General features: G+C 54.9%; 1 protein-coding gene across 6 annotated transcripts in view; it reads left to right on the forward strand.

Annotated features, from left to right (window-relative positions):
• AP1B1 (adaptor related protein complex 1 subunit beta 1) overlaps nt 1–19,204 on the forward strand; it is a 48,322-nt gene that overhangs the window by 10,599 nt on the left and 18,519 nt on the right. For 4 of the 6 annotated variants that reach the window (XM_006069877.4, XM_006069881.4, XM_006069882.4 and 1 more), the window contains exons 2-8: nt 7,606–7,668; nt 10,662–10,767; nt 13,292–13,427; nt 14,392–14,637; nt 15,728–15,918; nt 16,672–16,893; nt 19,075–19,195. In XM_006069877.4, coding sequence (XP_006069939.1) covers nt 7,632–7,668; nt 10,662–10,767; nt 13,292–13,427; nt 14,392–14,637; nt 15,728–15,918; nt 16,672–16,893; nt 19,075–19,195 — 1,059 coding nt within the window. In that variant the 5' untranslated portion in view covers nt 7,606–7,631. Of the gene's footprint in view, nt 1–951; nt 1,215–4,748; nt 5,089–7,605; nt 7,669–10,661; nt 10,768–13,291; nt 13,428–14,391; nt 14,638–15,727; nt 15,919–16,671; nt 16,894–19,074; nt 19,196–19,204 lie in introns of those variants that run through there. The other 2 variants (XM_006069879.4, XM_006069878.4) reach the window with 2 other exon arrangements.

Genomic DNA, 19,204 nt, shown 5'->3' on the forward strand with positions numbered 1-19,204 from the left:
TGGAGAGTGTAAGAGCTACCATTTTCCAGCTGTGTGACTCCAGACAGATGCCTTGACCCCTCTGGGCTGTAGTTTCCCCATCTGTAAACTTGGGATATTATCAGTACCTTCTCCACAGATCACTGTGAGGATCACACGTAAAACTATGTCGTTTCTGGCCCACGGCGCGTGACAGATGGCTGTCATCGCCACAGCCTCTGCCACCTGCGTTTCAAATCTTGTTCCAAACCCAAAGAAGAGTACGGCTTACTTTCTCGTAGCAATTGAGCTGGCTCGAAAGAGCCGATCTGAGTTTGGTGACTACATCGTCTCAGAGAGAAAGTCTGAAATCTGGTTTCTCTACCGCTGACTCACCTTTTAATCTTCAAGGTGGCCTTACCTGCCTCCCTGTCAGTAATGTGACCTTTAGTACTCACCCGTGAGGATCTTTTCCTTCTGCAAAGGGGACTGTCACACAGGCGAGGAGCGATGAGTAGAATTACTGGGGGCAGTAGAATCGTTGTCTCTGGTAAACACCGTCTGTGTTAAATGGGGTAATGGACACAAACCTTTGTTGTTTGTGTCCAAACTTGACGTGGCATGGCAGGAGTGGGGGGATATCATGAAATGAATCAACTTCTGCCCTTGAGACAGAACTGAAACAGCAAAACGTGGTTTGGTTAAAGTTTGGCTTTTGTGTTCCAAGAGATGGTGGCACTCCCCTCGCCCCTTCTGCCCGCTCCCCTAGCTGAGTCTTGACTGTCCTTGAGCAACACTGGCCTCAGAGCAGGCTTCCGAAAGCCACCCCTCAGGCAAGGTTGACAGTGACAGTTTCAGCACTGAAGCTGGAAGCCAGCAGCCCGGACTTCTGGGGATTGGTTTTCCCTGCCCGGATATCCTTGAACTCAGAGGTGGGTCTTGGAGCCGGCTCAGACCTCGTCAGATGCTCTTTCCCCGTCTCCTTTCCTGAACTGCTCTGGCTGCGCCCACTGACAGGCTCTGACTGTCTCCTGGCTCCGTCCCTGGGTGCTGACGGCGTGCCGCGCAGGCACTGCCAGCTTCACGCTTCTCGGCCGACTGCAGAGCGGGAGTTGCTCAGGCATGAATCATTGCCCAAAACCAGGACAGCCCTCTCCCTGGCCGTCGGCCGGCCGTCTGGGGAGCTGCTTGGCCTGTTGGCACTCTCCCTCCTACTGAAGACGTAACGGGGCCTGCTGGCCCTGCTGCCTTCTGAGGTGGTTTTCTTTTTTGTCCCCTTGGAAACGTTTTCTGTCGTGTTCTGTGAATGATCGTGCTCCGTTTCTCTTGTTTGATGCCCAGGAAGACTGGTGAGGAAGTGGGTTTCTCCTCTAGCAGGGGATCCTAGAACGTGAGATGCCAGAGGGACTTGGTCATTTAAACTTTGTTTTCAAACTTTTCTGTGGAACGGTGGGGTATCCGAAGGGCCCCTGGTGAGGAGGGAGAGAAGTGGGCATAGTGGAACGAGCCAGCCTCTGGGCCCTCACCCTCCCTTCAGCCAGAGCAGGTCCACTTTTATTTTAAACAATTTCAAAATGGGATGGTGGGGGGGCGGGATGCAGCTTGAAAGGCCAAGGATCTGGTTGAATTCTCCCTTGACAACTGGAGAAGGGAAGGCCTAGAGGTGGGGGAATCTGCCCAGGGTCACTCAGCTGCTGGTAGCAAGGTTAGAGTTCCTGGCCAGCCGTCTCAGCTTTGGATCAGTCTTGCCATGTTTGCAGAACGTTAACTGCAAAGCCTTATGTTCCCGGTTCGCCCAGTCATCACTGTCTGGCACTCATCAAGGAGTCCTGTTGTTTTAATCTGTTATGAGCCCTTGGTTTTGTAGCTGCTCTGGGAACCTGTCTTTCATTTTGCCTGCAAACATTTGGTGAACTCCTGGAATGTGCCAGACATCGTGCTGGTCACTGGGTTGACAGCATCAGACAGGACAGATCCTGAATAGAGCCGTGAGGAGGGCTGTGGAGCAGTGCGCAGGGTGATTGAGCGAGCTGCCGAGCAGGCTGCTGCCTGTCTGGCTCTGGAGGGGCTCGTCTGGGGTAGCCTGAAGGGGGAGCCTGGGGTGGGGGGCAGGGAGTGCTTTGGATTAGACGCGGCATAGTTTTCTAAACTGCATTATATTGAAAAGAGACGATCCGTGCACAGGACATGAAGCTCCCAGGGTAGACAAGGTAAGCAGTGAGAGGCCAGTCTCTTGCTCGTCCAGCTTTCTTTCTCGAGGAAACCTCTGTCAACTTCTGGTTTTTATTTTTAATTGATGGTCGTAGGCACTTAACCATTGTATTTGCTTATTATTCTGGCCGTCCTGGGCCCTTGTTGATGTGCAGGCTTTGCTCTAGGCACGGTGAGCAGGCGCTGCTCTCTAGTTGCGATGCATGAGCCTCTCATCGTGGTGTCTTCTCCTGTTGTGGAGCGTGGATTCTGGAGCGCTCAGGCTTCAGCAGTTGAGACGCTGGGGCTCAGTGGTTGCAGCCCGTGGGCCCTGGAGCGCAGGCTCAGTAGTTGTGGCTCATGGACTTACCTGCTTCTCAGCATATGGGTCTTCCTGCAGCAGGGATTGAACCTGTGTCCCCGGCATTTGCAGGTGGATTCTTCACCACCAAGCCACCAGGGAAGCCCTCAACTTTCCTTATTTATCCTCAGGGATTGTCCATGCATTTGTAAACACTTGCGTGTTTCTGTTTTATTAATATTTTAATTGTTAATAGAAATCCTAGTACACTACATATAGTTTTTCATCTTGCTCTTTTTCACCTAATAGCTTAGAGAGTAAATACACAGGTATGTGCAGCACTGCCTCATTCTTTTTCATGATTGCACAGTATTCCCCAATTCTGTACCCAGTATTGTAATTTTTTAAACTAGCCACTTTCAACTAAAGTTAACCTCAGCTCAGTTAATTCTAGTGTGAAGTCACTCAGTCATGTCCAACTGTTTGTGACCCCGTGGACTGTAGCCCACCAGGCTCCTCTTGTCCATGGGATTTTTTAGGCAAGAGTACTAGAGTGGGTTGCCATTCCTTCTTCAGGGGATCTTTCCGACCCAGAGATTGAACCTGGGTCTCCCACATTGCAGGCAGACGCTTTACCATCTGAGCCACCATGGAAACCCCAGTTAACAGCTCAGTGAATTACTCTTAGTAAATTTGAGACCTTGGAGAAAAGTTGAAATACATTCACCATTTTCTTAAAAAATTTTTTTTGACCATAGTAGTGGGATCTCAGAGAAGGCAATGGGACCCCACTCCAGTACTTCTGCGTGGAAAATCCCATGGACAGAGAAGCCTGGTAGGCTGCAGTCCATGGGGTCGCTAAGAGTCGGACACGACTGAGTGACTTCACTTTCACTTTTCACTTTCATGCATTGGAGGAGGAAAACCCACTCCAGTGTTCTTGCCTGGAGAATCCCAGGGATGGGGAAGGCTGGTGGGCTGCTGTCGATGGGGTTGCACAGAGTCGGACACGACTGAAGCGACTTAGCAGCAGCAGCAACAGTGGGATCTTAGTTCCCCGACTAGGAATCGAATCCATGCCCACTGCATTGGGAACTTGAAGTCTTAACCGCTGGACCACCAGGGAATTCCCATAATGTGGTCCAGGGAAGTCCCGTGATGTATTAGCTTAAAACACAGAAAGATATTTTTAATCTCCTGTTCATAAAATTACATTTAGATTTGTGATGATGATTCAAAAATTTGAAAGGTGTTGAGGACTTTTTTTCTTAAACCCAGCCCTAACTCCAGTGGCTGAAATTCAGTCTTTAGCTAGTCTTTCCTTTTTCCACTCTTAAATTACATTACGTCTTTGTTCCTGGCCAGCGTGTCAGTGAGTCTCACCAAGAGCTTCTTTATAGTTTATGAAACGTAAGAGGAAACCACCGCGTTTGCGGCTTTCTCACTCCGCTCCTTTCGTTAAGAGCAGTGGCGGGAGAAGCAGCCCTGTCAATACAATTCTAAAAGAAGAAGTGAAATGGGCAGGGCCCAGCCCCGGGATTGTGGCGTCAAAGTCAGCCTCTGAGGGCTGTGGGCGGGAGGACGGGGGGAGGGGGGGTGTGGGGGGGTGAGCCGGTCCTCCCAGGCACGCCCTGCTTTGAGTTTGGACCGCGCCGTCCCCTCGAGGCGTCCTGCAGCCTGTAAACGCTGAGATTGAGGGGTATCCCGGCCTAGAACGCCGCATCCTTAGCAGAAGTGACTCATCACACTGGCCGTAGCAGGCTCTGAAACAGAAAGTCCTTCCAGTTGCTGCTTGTTCTAATGCGCCTTGCCACTTGCAAAGATGGAATCCAGACCCTCAGCATTTTCTTGCCTAAATTGGCTGCTTGCGTTGAGTCGTGGCTCACGTGCGCAGTCAGAGCCTTGGCCCCCATGGCCTGCATTCGTTAGGGACGCGGTGCCTGGCGACGGCTGAGCGGGGCCAAGAAAAGCACCAGCCTTCCCTGAGCTCAGAGTCTGACTGAACCGTGGGGTTTTTTTCCACTCCTGCAGAGAGGATGAAAAATCTCTGTTGCGCCGACATCCTAGAGGCAGCTGCGGTGAGAGGACACAAGCAGGTCGCCACCCTCAGTACAGCCACCTGGAGGGTGCAGGGGGTCTTACCCGGTGAGGGGAGGGTTTTTAATCGGAGCTCTGTCACGGCTTTGCAACAGCATTTTCATTTCTCCCTGTCTTCCCCTTCCTCCTCCGCTTTAATTTCCTGTATGCGGAATGACTTCAGAGGGATACGGTTTCTGCATCCCCAGTCCCACCGGGCCCTTTGCAGAGGGATAGGCGAAGTAGATGCTGCGGAGGGAAGAGGCCGCCAGCGCCAGCAGGCATGCGGCGTGGCAGTTAAGTTTGTGAGGAGTTGCTTAGCACCTATGAGAGGACTTGTATCTCCGAGAGCTTCACTGGCCGACCCCGCAGCCTTCTTTAATTCCCCCGAAGAGAAGCTCTCCCTCCCTGCCCTCCACCTGGGTGCTTGCGTCCACCGCAGACCTGTCAGGGATTCCACGGCCCTGGATGCTGTGTGGTGCCTGCGGATGAGGGGCAATCCCCGACAGCCCCCTCTGCCCGAGAAGCACACTTCTGGGCTGCGCCGAAGTGAGACGTCTCAGGTAGCTTTCGCTGTGCTCACTCTGACTTCCTTCTAGGTTTGATACTGGAGGCGATTGTGCCTTGGTTTCTGTGATTCTCCTGGCCTGTGATTTTTAACCCCTCTTGCCTTCATTGTTCCCTCTTCTTGGACTGACTTGAACCTTGGGAAACAAGGTGGGCTCCTGTTCGGGATGCTTCTGCTGACGCTCTCATCACCTGTGACTTCTGAAGCCAGGCAGCTTTTCTCCTGTTCAGGATGCTTCTGCTGACGCTCTCATCACCTGTGACTTCTGAAGCCAGGCAGCTTTTCTTGTGTGACAGAGACTCCATTGTCTCCTTTACCTGCACATTGTTAGAGCTCCAGAAAGAGCCTCTAGACTGGGGAGGTTTCTCTGAGAAAATGGCTCTCTGTATGCTCAGAAGGGAATTATTTTTAACGTATGTCAACTCCTGTAGGAAACGGATGCTTAAACAGTTACCTAATAGCTCTTGGAGGGTAGGCCAAGGCTCCCTGGGCTAATTGAACAACCACTTTTCATTTCGTTCAACAACAATCGACTGAGCACTGGCCACGCTTGTTCAGAGGACGGATGCGGCCGCGTTCCTGCCAACTAGGGTCCTGCTCGCGTGGGTCTGTCTGCAGCCCCAGCTCCTGCTGCCAGGACCGCAGGCACCAGCTGTGTCGTCTGCTCTTTCCCGCAGCTCCCTCAGAAAAGTGCTGTCATCCCTTTAAAGCTGACAAAGCAAAAGGAATGTGGGATTCAGTCTTTTTCTTTATACTTTTGTCAGCAAAGCCTTTATTCCTTTATCCTAACAGGATCCACAAAGGCTCTAAGGCAGCCCCGAGACACAGCATGTATTGGTTCCCCGTCGGTTACTGAAACAAAACCTTTGGGCATTTCAGTTGGGGAACAGCCCCGTGGCCGTCCTTCCACAAGTAGAAGCTTAAACTGGAAAAGTACAGTTGGGCTGGAGGGGAGCTATTGTTGGCTTTGCTTCCAGGGACTTTTGAAATGATCCTTGACTCTCACAGCCATCCCAACAGTAACCTTCATTTCACCCACATGGAGTAATGAATTGAAAGAAGGTGTTAACGGTTTACATGTTTGAGCAATAGAAGGGACACAGTGAGTGAGTTTTCCCCATTCACATGTCTGTTTTTTGGGTTGTGTGGTTTTCTGTACCATGTGAAACTGTAGGTTGGACTGGAGGTTGAAAGTCTCATGGATTTTTGGACCGAGTCTCTAAGCCACTGTCCGGGTTTGTCCTTGCTCTCACCTGGGGGAAGGAGAATTCTGCATCCATAGAGCACAGGAGCTGAGCTCAAAGGAAGCTGAAATGGCCTCCCAGTCCAGCCACTTACAAGCCACATAACCTTGAGCAAGTTACCTGACATCCCTGAGCCTTGGCTTCCTCATCTATAAAAGGGGGTAAAAGCAGTTACCTTATTGGTAGGATTAAATGAGATAATGGGTATAAAGCCCTTGGCTTTAATAGGAGTTCAGTAAATGATAGCTTTTTATTTTTTGTCACATAACACGTCTTATGGGATGTTAGTCCCCCAACCAGAGATCAGACTCATAGCCCCTGCTTGGATGTGCAGAGCCTTAACCACTGGACCACCAGGGAGGTTCCCAGTGATAGCGTGTTAATAAATGTTAGAGCAACCCCAGAAGCCTCTGCCATGTACCCGCGGTACTTGGCTCCTTTGTGGCTCATCTCTCGTATGTTGACCAAGAAGAACTATCGAGGCTCCGTGGTAGGTGCTCAGTAAACGTTGAATGAACGAGAGGGCCTTGGTGCTCTCTTTGCCTTGTCGCCGCAGACCAGCACTTCACACCATGAGTTTTATGTTAGGAGGTGTCCTGAGAGATGCTTTGAGAAAACTAGCCAGTTAGGTTGGGAGAGTGCTGTGGAGCTTGCAGCGTGTCGATTCCCACCCTCTCTAGAGAAGTTTAATGCCTGTCACTGTTAGAGAAGCCTGGAAACAGCTGGGGAGAGAAGTCCCCCCTAGCTTTTTTTTTTTTTTCCCCCTAGCTTTTTAAACTCGGCGTTTTCCAAGCGCATTTGACTCTGTAGGCAATGATAGTACCTTCCTGAGGCTGTGATGAACTCACGTGTGCAGAGCATTTAACACAGTGCTAGACAGAGTGAGCACCGCGTAGGAGTTGCTGTAACCATGATCGTTAAGTGCTTTTTCATCCTTGGACTCTTACAAAGTATGGAGCCATTCCCTTATCCATGGGCATTTATTTCCGGTGGCAAGTTGTTACGGACAGTACTGTGCAGGTATTTCCATGGGAGAGATTCCTAGGAGTCAAACTGCTGGGCCAAAGGGTATGCACATTTGAAATTGTGATAGATCCTTCAGAGTTACCTTCCAGAACCCAGTCAGCTATTATCCAACAGTTCATTTGCCCAGTAAAGAGATGAGAAGCTCTCTTCCCTTGCCAGGCCTGCACTGGATCATCCTCCCCTCTTGTGAAATCAAAATGGAGTGGAACACAGGGCAAGTCACCTTTTCTTCTGTCTTGCAGAGTCTGGCCACAGATAAGGGACCAAAATGACGGACTCCAAGTACTTCACCACGACTAAGAAAGGTACTGTGTGTTTCATCGTGGGCTCGTCTCCTTGTTCTCTGCCCTTCATTTCTGCTTGCTCCCTGTAGCAGTTGGGGGTGAGGGTGGGTGGAGGCCTGGAAATGAGTGGCAAGAATCACACAGAGCATTTTTAACCTTGTGGATCCGGAAATTTGAACTGCTGATGGTGTAAGAAGTTGACCACTTCCTTCAGAATTCCAAAAGGAAAAGGCATTAGCTCCAAGTATAGAAAAAAAAAAAGTCCTCTTTTGTTCCCCATGGCTTTGAGTTATCTACAATGAGGGACTTTTTTCCACACCCTGGAAGACAGAAAGCACGCAGCCCTGTCAGCAGTTCCTCAGTGAGAGCTGTGCTTATCTGGTCCTCACTTAGCCTTGGGCACGTGTTTTACGTGCTTGAAGTCAGAGTTTATATCCTGTTTTTCGTCTGACATTATCGTAATCATTTCCCCACAGTTCTGAAGACTCAGTCTTTTGAGTTGCTGCATTGAAATTTGCTAAGCTAGACTTGGGTTGTTGGGTGTTGGAGTTGTTTCTGCTTTTCAGGAAGTGGAGTTTGCTGTAGTGGCTGACAAGTGTGCTTTAACCCTGTAAGCATCTTTCTGTCTGGCCCTTCCTTCCTTCTTCCTTCTGTCCGAGTGAGACTAGCACTCGCCTGCTGAACAGATGGGGAGGGTCTGTCCTTGGGTCAGCGGAGCCAGGGCCTGCACATCAGGCACTCGTTTCTCTGGCCACTTTCCCCGAGTGTCTGCCGTGTGCAGTGGAGGAGACACATGGAGTCTCTGGCCTGGCTTTGCTTGCTGTTGGGCAGAGAGGACAGTTTATTAAGTAGTGATCACTCTAAATGGCTGTGGGTGCTGTGATATTGGTGGGGGGGTGGCCTGTATGGGGCTAGCCAGGTAAAGAGGGGGAGGGGAGGGGGGTGGGCGGGTGCTGGGCCCAGGGTCCATCTAGGGAAAGGGAAGCCTGGCCCAAGTGACTGAAGAGTGTGATGGAAGGAGAGGTGGAGAGGTATACAGGGCCTGGTGAACCAGGCCAGAGCGGGAGAACAGTGCTGAGCGTATTGGGGTGTCAGTGTGGGGGTTTTGTGAGTTTCTTTTGAGGAAAAAGTCTAGGGAAATGTCTGGGACCAAACTTGACGTCAGTGATGGTTTTAGGCAAAAAGAGGTCTGGGTCAGATTCTAATCAAGGATCAAAGTAGGTGAGGCTTGGGGAGGCAGAACCACAGCTCGCATGGGAGATGGTGTTTCCTGAGCTGGGGAGGAAGGCTGGGGTGCTGCTGGGGGTGGAGCAGGTGCCTGGTGTGTGACTGAGGAGGTGGGCTCGGTGCCTGACTGGATTCGGGCCCATGACAGGAAGGAGACATTTCAGAAGCAGGCCAATTCCGGGTTCACTGCGCTGGCCTTCTTGGGGCTGAGGAGACCTGGGCCTCAGCCCATCAGTTGACTCCCAGTTGTACTGAAGCTGGTCAGTCATCTGAAACAAAGCAGGGGCAGCAGGGCTCAGGGTGGGTCCTGGGGTCTATTGGATCCCACATCAGGGACATACAGTCCCCAGTCTCCTGGAGGAGAAGGGCATATGTCCCCTTAGCGCTCCAGAGCCTTGGGTTTGAACTGCAAGCTCTGCAGATTCCTCCTGGCTCTGTTGAGCAATTTCCTCAGTGTGGCCTTGCCCAGGCTGCGCTGCCTGATCGTTCTCGATTAACCTGTTTACTGCCTCTCCTCACAGGTACTTTGCTGAACGCCATGTTGTTCAGTCATTTAAAAAAAAAAAAAAGAACAATGGAAAAAATACCTGTTCTTTTTTTTTCCATGTAAATCTATCCAGAACTTCCTCTAGCACTTCCCCCTCTCCTGATAGTTTCTGCTTCACCCCCACCCCAGGCAACTTAAGAGAGTAGTCGGGGACGCTCCTACAAAAAAGGGAGCCCAGACAAAGAGGGTCACGTGGCAAGTTAGTAATAATCACGGCCACCTTTCACGCTGGCCACTGAGCACCAGGCACTGAGCTGAGTGTTTTGCCACTGTTACAGGAGAAACTTCAAGGCCCAGGCGAGGCTGAGAGTGCAGACGAGGAAGTGAGTTCAGAGAAGCAGGGCGAATGTCCTGGGTCGGCCAGAGCACGCAGGCTTTGGAGCTGGCAAGCCTGGTTTTGAATCTTGGCCTTCCTTCTCACAGTTGTGTCCTTGTCTAGTTCCCGAACCTCTTCTGTTCTCCATTTGCTCATCTGCAAAGGAGGGGAAGTATGGCGCTATTGTGAGGGTGAAATGAGAAAAGGCATGGGAAGAAGTTAGGGAGGCTCCTGGCTTAGAAGAAGGCTCGGGAAGGCAGGCTGCAGCTGTCTTGAGGGCAGGAGGCCTGTCTCACTCCGCCGGCTGCCCCTTACCCTGTCCCTGGGGCTGTCAGGGGCCTGCCTCCCTGCCCACAACAGGACCCTGAACCGGCCTGCTTCCTCATCTGCTTTTTTCCAGTCCTCAAGTTCTTAAGAACAGTTTATCAAGCCCCGGAGCGCTTGTGGGCCAGCTGAATTCCCCTTTTCAGGTCTGAGCCGCCACTTGTGGCTCAGGAAGTGAAACCCTGAGTGAGCTCTTTTAACTCGAGGCTCTAGGAAAACAGGAAAAGCCATGTGTGGGAATTGAGCAGATCCTGCCCTCCCCCCTCAAACCTCACGTCCCCAGGTTCCATCCCGCGCTGGGTGCGGTGGCTGAGGAGAACCCTGCCTCCCTCTGTGTGTTTTTTAGCTGTCTAGCTGAACAGGACCTGTCCGCACTGTTCTTGTCTCCATAGCTTCCACGGTTCCTCTCCCCTCAGTTGAGCGTGACCTCCAGGCTTCCGTCCTCTGCTGCCTGCCCCACCGAGCCCAGGACCCAGAACTGCCCTCAGCGGGCAGCACAGAGTGTCTTCCCTGCCTTCTTTCTGTTCTTTTGGCGGTTGGGGACTGGGCATCCTCGCTTGGCAGGTGGAAATGGATCACTCACACTGCCTCCTTTTTTAGGAGAGATCTTTGAGCTGAAGGCAGAACTGAACAGTGACAAGAAGGAGAAGAAGAAGGAGGCAGTGAAGAAAGTGATCGCGTCCATGACCGTGGGCAAAGATGTCAGGTGTGCGGGGCGGGCCAGCTGCGGCCGGGGGCGCCGGGAGAGGGAGGCTGTTGAGCCTGGGCCTGGTTCAGATCCCCGCTTTTAGGCATCCCTAGGGACCCGTGTCTGCCCTCGTGTCGTTCCCTTCACAAACCTCCTTTCCAGACAGAAGGTTTTGTTTGCAGAGGGGTCACGTGCTCAGATGTTGATGGAGTTAGGCAGTCATGGAGCAAGTGAAGTGGGCTGGGTTGAGAAGGTAGCGGACAGCGAAGTGAATGTGGTGCGCCCCCGTCAGGAGCTCCGGAGGACACTGCTGCTGGGGAGAGGACCCCAGTGGGGCCAGGTCTTCTAAAAGAATGGGGACTCTGGATTTTTCATTTTACCTCCCCCTGTTTTAGATTGCCAGATGAGGAAGTTCCCTGGCAGCCCCGTGGTTAAGACTCAGGGCTTTCACTGCCATGGGTCCAGGTTCCACCCGTGGCCGGGGACCTCAGATCCTGCACCAACAAGATAAACCGGTGCAAGGAAAGCCCACCACAGGGCCGGCTTGTTCAGGTCTGCCTTGCCGTGTGCGTCTGCTGTCAGAGCAGGTCACATGTAGACTTGTGGCTGCGCCTCTGTTCACGGTCTTCCCAGCCTGGAATGTCTCTTCCTGTTTTCCGTTTACCTTGCCACCGCCCTCATGACGTCAGCCCACTGCCCTGAATACGCAGTGTTCCTGTCACTAATTCTAAATTCTAGACGTTCTTCTTTTTATTACTGGTTTTTTGGCCTCACTGCCTGGTTTCCGGGATCTTGGTTCCCTCACCAGGGATTGAACCCAGGCCTCTGGCAGTGAGAGCACGAGTCCTGACTCCTGGGCCTTGGTGGAGTTCCCTAGACGACCCTCACCTTACGTGCGTGTGCATCCCTTCCCGCCACGCTGGCAGGCCCCCAGGGGCGGGTGAGGCTTCATGACACTTAGCACTGGAGAGTGTCTGAGGGTCGGAGAGCATGCTCAGGTGTCTTCCTGGCAGTCCCTTGTATTCTGTACGTAAGGAGGTTTTCCTGCCAAAGAAACCAGAAACAGTGAGTGCCCAGTGGTCACATGGGCAGCCTGGGTAATGGTGGAAGCAGACTCACATCCAGCCCTTCTAAAATCCAGACCCAGGGCGCTTTCCTCCACTTCCTCTCTGCTGTGCACTTGTGGTCTCCAGCCCATGCCTGGTAGGCCTGGGTGCCAACAAGGAGCGGCTCCCCATTAAGATCCCTCAGCAGGACCCCACTTTGCTCCAGGCTTCTCCGGGGATTGCCCTGTCCCATCGCTACGCTCAGCAAGGGACCTCCCGACAGTGTCTCAGGAGAGACAGTTCTGCACAGAAACCTGTGGAGGACAGAGTGGCAGAGGGGTCTGTGTCTGCTGGGAAGCCGGACCTCCTTCCAGGGCACATTCCTCCCAGGACCATGTCGCTCCTTCAGTTAGAGCCCCTGCCTGCCACAGAGGAGGCACCTTTGTCCTCTGTCTCCGATGAGCCTCTGTTGGTGTGACAGCCCAGGAGAGCGAGGCAGGCTCTCAGCTCCCCTCTTCCTGGCCTGGCATCTTCCAGGGTGACGCATCAGTCCAGGCTCAGGAAACTCACTTTCCCCTCTTAAGCCTCTGTTCCCATGTCTTTGCCCATTAAGTCACAGAAATTGAGAAGAGGAGGTGATAATTTCAGAGACAGAAAACCGACTACTAACTATGTTTCACATCTCAAGGAGCCTGTGACCCTGAGACTGTGGGTGCCATGTTGGGAAGGGTTCTGCCCAGTATATCAGCACTCATGAGCACAGGCTTTGGACTCAGACCTGGCACCTTAAGCAGTTCTTTGTCATTTGTGAGCCTCAGCTTTGTCTTCTATAAAATGGGGATAATCTACAGGCTTCTCAGGGCCCTTAAAGGAGATCATATGAAAAGCCCTGAGCACCAAGCCTGGCTTGCGGTGTGAGCCCTGTGCGTGAGTGCCCTGTAGTGTCCATGGTCCAGCCCCGCCCTGCTCCCCTAAGCCCTCTGCAGCCAGCAGCCTGATACAAGTGGCCACGTCAAGTATCAGAGAATGAAAAACGACTGTTTCCATTTCTGTAGCGCCTCCTTAGTGCCGAGGAATAGACGCCCTTAAGTAAGTTGTCTCTTTCAGTTATAACAGGGCCCTGCGAAATGGGGTTTGTTATTTCTCTTTCTCACAAATGAGAAAATTGAAACGGGGGATACAGAAAATTTCCCAGCTTGATACAGCCAGCAAGAGGCAGAGCTGGCTTTGAGCCAAGTCTGATGGACTCCAGAGCTCATCTCTGAGCCTTGTGAAAAGAACAAGGACTTCTTGGCTTTTAAAATCGCCCTTTGTAATTCCGTTTCTACCAACAGATGCTCAGGGTGACGGAGCCGGTGCCCGGCCTTTACTGGGAAGTCCTGTTAACATTTCCTGCCCGCTTTGCACGCCCCCTCCTCCCCAGCCCCCGTCAGCTTCCCGAAGAGTCCTCTTCTTTTCTCTGGGCTTCCCCACACTGACGCGGCTTGACCTTCCAGTGCCCTCTTCCCCGACGTGGTGAACTGTATGCAGACGGACAACCTGGAGCTGAAGAAGCTGGTGTACCTGTACCTGATGAACTACGCCAAGAGCCAGCCCGACATGGCCATCATGGCCGTCAACACCTTCGTGAAGGTGCGGAGGGGCTGGGTGGGGCTGGGAGGGCTGCTCCCCGCTCAGGTCCCCGGGGGCGGCGCCGCTGCCCCGGGTGGAATCACGGAGGCTCCTTTCCACCCATCTGACTCCCCGCCTGGGGGCTCTTCCTCCAGCGGAGGGCTCCCACTGTCTCCAGAAAATCAGATGCCATAGAGCCTGTTAACCCATTCCCCGTGAGGTCGCCCCGGGCCTGCGGGTCCCCCTGGCCCTGTGTCATTTGCAGGCTCAGAAGGCAGCATGTGTCTGAGGGTGTCTTGCTGCGCTTCTAGACTTCACGCTTTCCTGCATGTCCTGTCCTCCAAGTGGAGGATAAGCAGGGACTCACATTGTTAGCTCTGTGCACCTTTAAAACCTCAGCTCCCAGCCCTGTTGACACCCACACGTGGGTGAATGGGTTCTATGTCCCAGTAGGAAAACAGGGTTGTGGTGCTGGGTAGATGCAGCTCAGATTATGGCTCTGCTCTGTGACCGGCTGAGCTCCTGACCCTCCTGAGAGCCTCAGTTCCCTCACCTGTGAAATGGGAACAGTATCGCCTGTCTGCTCTGAGTATCAGAGGGAACCCTGCAAAGCCTGGTATCTGGCAAATGCAAGGTGCCTCTGTGTGGGGGTGTGTTAGTCGCTCAGTTGTGGTCAACTCTTTGTGACCCCATAGACTGTGGCCCGCCAGCCTCCTCTGTCCATGGGGTTTCCCAGGCAAGAATACTCGAGTGGGTTGCCACTTCCTTCTCCAGGGGATTTTCCTGACCTAGGGATTGAACTGGTATTTCTTGTGTCTCCTGCATTGTCAGGTGGATTCTTTACCTAAGCCACCGGGGAAGCCCAGATGCCCACACATACCCTTTGTTTCGGTGCTGTTGGCCACAGTCAGGGGGAGACCCCACAGCAGCCATTTGGTGTTGCTCAACCCGCCCCTGCCCCTGGCCAATGGCCGGTTCCCCTCAGGACTGTGAGGACCCCAACCCCCTGATCCGGGCCCTGGCGGTACGGACCATGGGCTGCATCCGCGTTGACAAGATCACAGAGTACCTGTGCGAGCCACTCCGGAAGTGCCTGAAGGACGAGGACCCCTATGTGCGCAAGACGGCGGCCGTGTGTGTGGCCAAGCTCCACGACATCAATGCCCAGCTGGTAGAGGACCAGGGCTTCCTGGACACCCTCAAAGACCTCATCTCTGACTCTAACCCCATGGTGAGTCTCTGCCACCTGCTGTGCCACCTCTGCCACCCTCAGGATTGCTTGGGAAACCCTGGGCTTTGTGCCTCCACCAGGCAGCCCCGGGTCTGGGCAGGCAGAGCCATGCACGTGGGCTAGCTGCTCTCCTACCCGCAGTGGTTTGGGCGCCATCTTTGGAGTGAGCTTCTCTGCGCAGCCTCTCTAAGGAGCTGTGTGGCCGCGGGCAAGCCTCCTGACCTTCCCGAGCCCTTTTCTTTCTCAGTAAGCCGGATCTAACTCTGCGCGGCTGCCGGGAGTGTGGACGGCGGTGTGCCTGTGTCGTCATCACTGTCCTCTCACCAAGACATCAGAGCGCTCTGACCGGGAGGGGCGCCCGCTTCACCACTTCTCGCAGGGCTGTAGAGGCTCACCCTGGAAGTAGCGTAGCCTGGCGCACTGGGCATTGGGCACGTCTGGGAGGGGCGCTGGCTCCTCACGGCGGCGACGGCAGCAGTTTGGAGAACAGTGGGGCCGTGTCTAAAATGGAATGTACGACCTGCCCCCCCAGACATCTCGTTCTGTGTCCCTCTGAGACGCCCATCACAGGTGGGCGCCCGGGGCCAGTACAGGGATGCCGTGGAGCACTGTGTGGTCAGGGGAGAGTTGAAAACCACGCAGCCCCGCTGTGGGAACAGCTGCCCTCGTGGAGGAAAGGGTTACGGGCCTGGAGCTTCACCTGGACCCTGCTGTGCCCCAGGCCCCAGCTGTGCCCACCACCCCAAGGGGCTCCACAGGAAGCTTCTGGCTCTGAGAGACATGGTTGTCAAGCCCCCAGCGAGCTGCTGTGGCTGGTAGAGGGTGACTGTGTGTTAGGTAGCTTTCTCTCGCCAGGAACTCGGAGCCGCGCTCTCTTGTGGTTTTGTTTAATGGTGGGTACGCTTAGTTTCAGCTCACAGAGGACTCAGTGGAGCGGGTGCCTGCAGTGGGTCTTGGTGCTCCTGACCCTGCCCTTCGGGTCATACCCCTTTCAGGATGTTTGCACTCTGACTGGCCACCGTCATGAGCTGCCTGCTGCCCTGGCCTGTGGGTAGCGCCCTAGCCTCTGCCTCCTCCACCCTCCCAACAGGTGGTGGCGAACGCGGTGGCCGCCCTCTCAGAGATCGCTGAGTCTCACCCCAGCAGCAACCTGCTTGACCTGAACCCACAGTCCATCAACAAGCTGCTCACAGCCCTGAATGAGTGCACCGAGTGGGGCCAGATCTTCATCCTGGACTGCCTGGCCAACTACACGCCCAAAGACGACCGGGAGGCCCAGAGGTGAGGGGTCCTGGGGCTGGGAGGCCTCGCCAGGCCGGGTCCCTAGGGCGGGGGCTCCCAGAAGCCGGGCCACAGGCCTCCGGTGGGCCTCTCTCCAGGGCCTCGCCCCCCAGACCGTCCTCAGACACAGAGCCAGGCTGGAAGTGGTGTTGCTTCAGGCAGTCAGTGCACTGCCCACTGAGGGCGCAGAGCAGAGCCCAGGGCCTGCTTAGGCTGCGGACGAGACTTTGGTCACTGCAGGCTGAGGCGGGAGGTGGGTAGCGTGAGAGCCACCGTTCACTGACTCCCACTGGGACCCTGGGGTTCTGCTGGGTGCTTCCCCCGCGCGTGATCATCTTTAAAGCAGCTTCATCATTGTCTCTGGTTCACAGGGAGGTGGAGGAGGTCACAGGCCTCCCAGCCAGACCTCCCCCAACTCTTGGTGCTAACCAGCATGGTCCCCTTCCCGCTTTGAGAGCCCTCACAACAGAAGGCAGGGAGTTAACATTTCTCCGGTATTTACTGACTGCCAGGCACTGTGCTCAGTGCTGGACACGCATGTCTCAGTTAAGCTCCCAGCAACCATGTGCAGCTGGCATCACCCTCTCCCGTGTTTTAGATGAGGAAACTGAGGCTCCAAGTGGTTTTGACCTGCAGGAAAGAGGACCGGCATCTAGATCTCCCTCCTACAGAAGACATGTTATCTTGATAACTAAAAATAGGGTGCTTCCCCCATTTGTCTCTCCTGTTTGCCCCCCTTGGAACGGACCACAGCATCTGTGAGCGGGTCACCCCCAGGCTGTCCCACGCCAACTCTGCCGTGGTGCTGTCGGCCGTGAAGGTGCTGATGAAGTTCATGGAGATGCTGTCCAAGGACCTAGACTACTATGGCACCCTGCTCAAGAAGCTGGCGCCGCCCCTGGTCACGCTGCTGTCGGCCGAACCCGAGCTGCAGTACGTGGCCCTGCGAAACATCAACCTCATCGTGCAGAAAAGGTAGCGGTGCTGCTGCGCGCAGGCACTGCATGCGCCAGGGCTGGGAGGGGCGGCCTCTGCTGAGAACGGGGCTCCGAAGGGAAACCGACCTGCCGCCGGATAGGGCCTCGCAACAGCTTAAGCCAGGGATTCTTAGCCACTGGTATCTTTGTCCCACAGGGGACATTTGGCAGCGTCTGGAGACATTCTTGGTTGTCATCGTGGGGGCTACTGCTGCTGGCATCTAGGGGTGGAAGCAGGGAGGCTGCTTCACAGCCTTTGGTGCACAGGAGTGCACCCCCACCCCCGCCCCCCGTCCCCCCAGAACGCCAGCAGTGAGAGGCTGAGAAGCCTTGGCTTAGCCTGGGCAGGTAGAGGCTAGCACACTTCTTAACCATGGACAGTGGCTGGTCCGAGTCCCCACAGCCCTCCTGAAGCCCTCCTGAAGCTGGCCCGAGTCCCCACAGCCCTCCTGAAGCAGGGTGTAAGGTGGTGTGTGTGCGAGCATTTTTCCCGGGGAAGGAGTCCAAGCTCTGGAGGCTGGAGGGCGACATGGACTCTGCATCAGCCTCAGGGCCGCTCAGAGTGCAGAGCACCCGTTTCTCTCCACCCCGCAGGGATGACCACAGCAGTGAGCTGCTGCTCCTAAGGGAAGGTGCCGGGGTGGCTGGGGCGAGCAAGCCATGAACCATCCTGGGAGGGGCCTGGTGCTCCATGCTGGGGGTGGGGCAGGGCAGACTCTGCAGTTCAGCTTCCAGCCTCTCTGGGCAAACAGCTCCATCAGCAGCTAATTTGCGGGCAGAACAAGCACCTCTCGTACATGTTCTCTCTCGGAAGACTGCACAGGCTCCCTGTCCTTGTAGCCTCAGTCTGGTTCTGAGCACGCGCCTCAGGTCCCAGAAGCGTCAGGGGAGTTGGGACATTTGTAGAGGTTTGGGAGGTAAATTCGGGAAAGCTGTCTGAGTGTCTAAGGAGAGAATGGGACGAGAGTCGTAGTTGCAGTGTGGGGCGGGTGAGGTGTCATGGCCTGTGCAGCCCGATCAGCTGGAGGAGCTCCCTGTGCGGGTTTTATTTAACAAGCCAAGCTCCCAAGGGGCTGAGCCTGATGCTGAGGCACCGCCAGACCCAGGCCCCACGTGCGCTGGGCAGCTAGCGCCGAGTCCTGGTGGTGGAAACCACCTCTCTAGCTGTCCAGTGCAGGACCCCACTGCCCCCCACCCCCCAGCACGACCAAGGCCCCTGCTTCGCCAGGAGCCCTCCCCCCCATCGCAGCCTGCCCAGCTCTCCCGCTGTGTCTTCTCCCCTCTTCACCGTTCTGTTCCTTCTCTCTGTTGTGGAAAGGACGTGGGAGTGGGAGCCAGGGAGGGGTGGTGACTCTCATCTCGCTCGCTCCCCGATTAGCACTCGGTGTGTGGCCCAGGGCAGGCCGCTCCCCTTCAGGTTCCCACAGCTGGGAAAAGGAGGCGGGGGGGCGCCGGTTGAGGGAGGGGCATAGACAGTTCTGACAGCGAGTGCCTTCTCTGAGGCAGGCGTGCATCATGCCAGGCGCTTGGCATCTACCTGTCTTGTAGGTATCCAGGTCGGGGTCCCCAGGACCCCCACACGTGCATTCAGAGATTCACTAGAAGGACTCACAGGAGGTGGCGTATCGGCCCCATAGCTGTGGTTTATCGGCCTGGTGGGGCTCTACAGCTGGACCGTGGGGAGAAGGCCAGGAGGCGTCTGGAGGAGTTCTCGCGCCGGCCTCCTGAGCTCCCTCCCCTGTCAGTCAAGGCAGTCACCCCCCTGTGTCCTACTCGGGAACGGTGGGGGCACTCTCGAGAGCCAGGTTCCCAGACACCAGGCCTCTCTAGGACTAGCAGCGCAGGCCTGCGACGGTAACGTTTCTGACAGAATGCACCTCATCTCATGAGTGAGAAGGCGGGCCTGAGGTCACCAGCTAGAACTGAAACTGAGGCCTGACTTCCAAGCCCGTCGCCTGGTGCCTGTGACCTCCTGAATGTGAAGTGTTTCTTGCTTCCCTTCCTGGGATGTGGTTGGACACGCAGGAGCTGGTCAGGTCTCCTGCACAGGAGCGTGTGGCCACAGGAGTCACTGGCTTCATGGATGTCAGGCTCCACGTCCGACCCCAGAAATGCCCCAGCAGATGTGAGAGGCCCCTGACCCACTGTTTGCTCTTTGGGCGCCCTCGCCCACCCCCAGGCCTGAGGTCCTGAAGCACGAGATGAAGGTGTTCTTCGTGAAGTACAACGACCCCATCTATGTGAAGCTGGAGAAGCTGGACATCATGATCCGCCTGGCCTCCCAGGCTAACATCGCCCAGGTTGGCAGG

Source organism: Bubalus bubalis, chromosome 17 (assembly GCF_019923935.1).
Source record: "Bubalus bubalis isolate 160015118507 breed Murrah chromosome 17, NDDB_SH_1, whole genome shotgun sequence".
Classification (NCBI taxonomy): domain Eukaryota; kingdom Metazoa; phylum Chordata; class Mammalia; order Artiodactyla; family Bovidae; genus Bubalus; species Bubalus bubalis.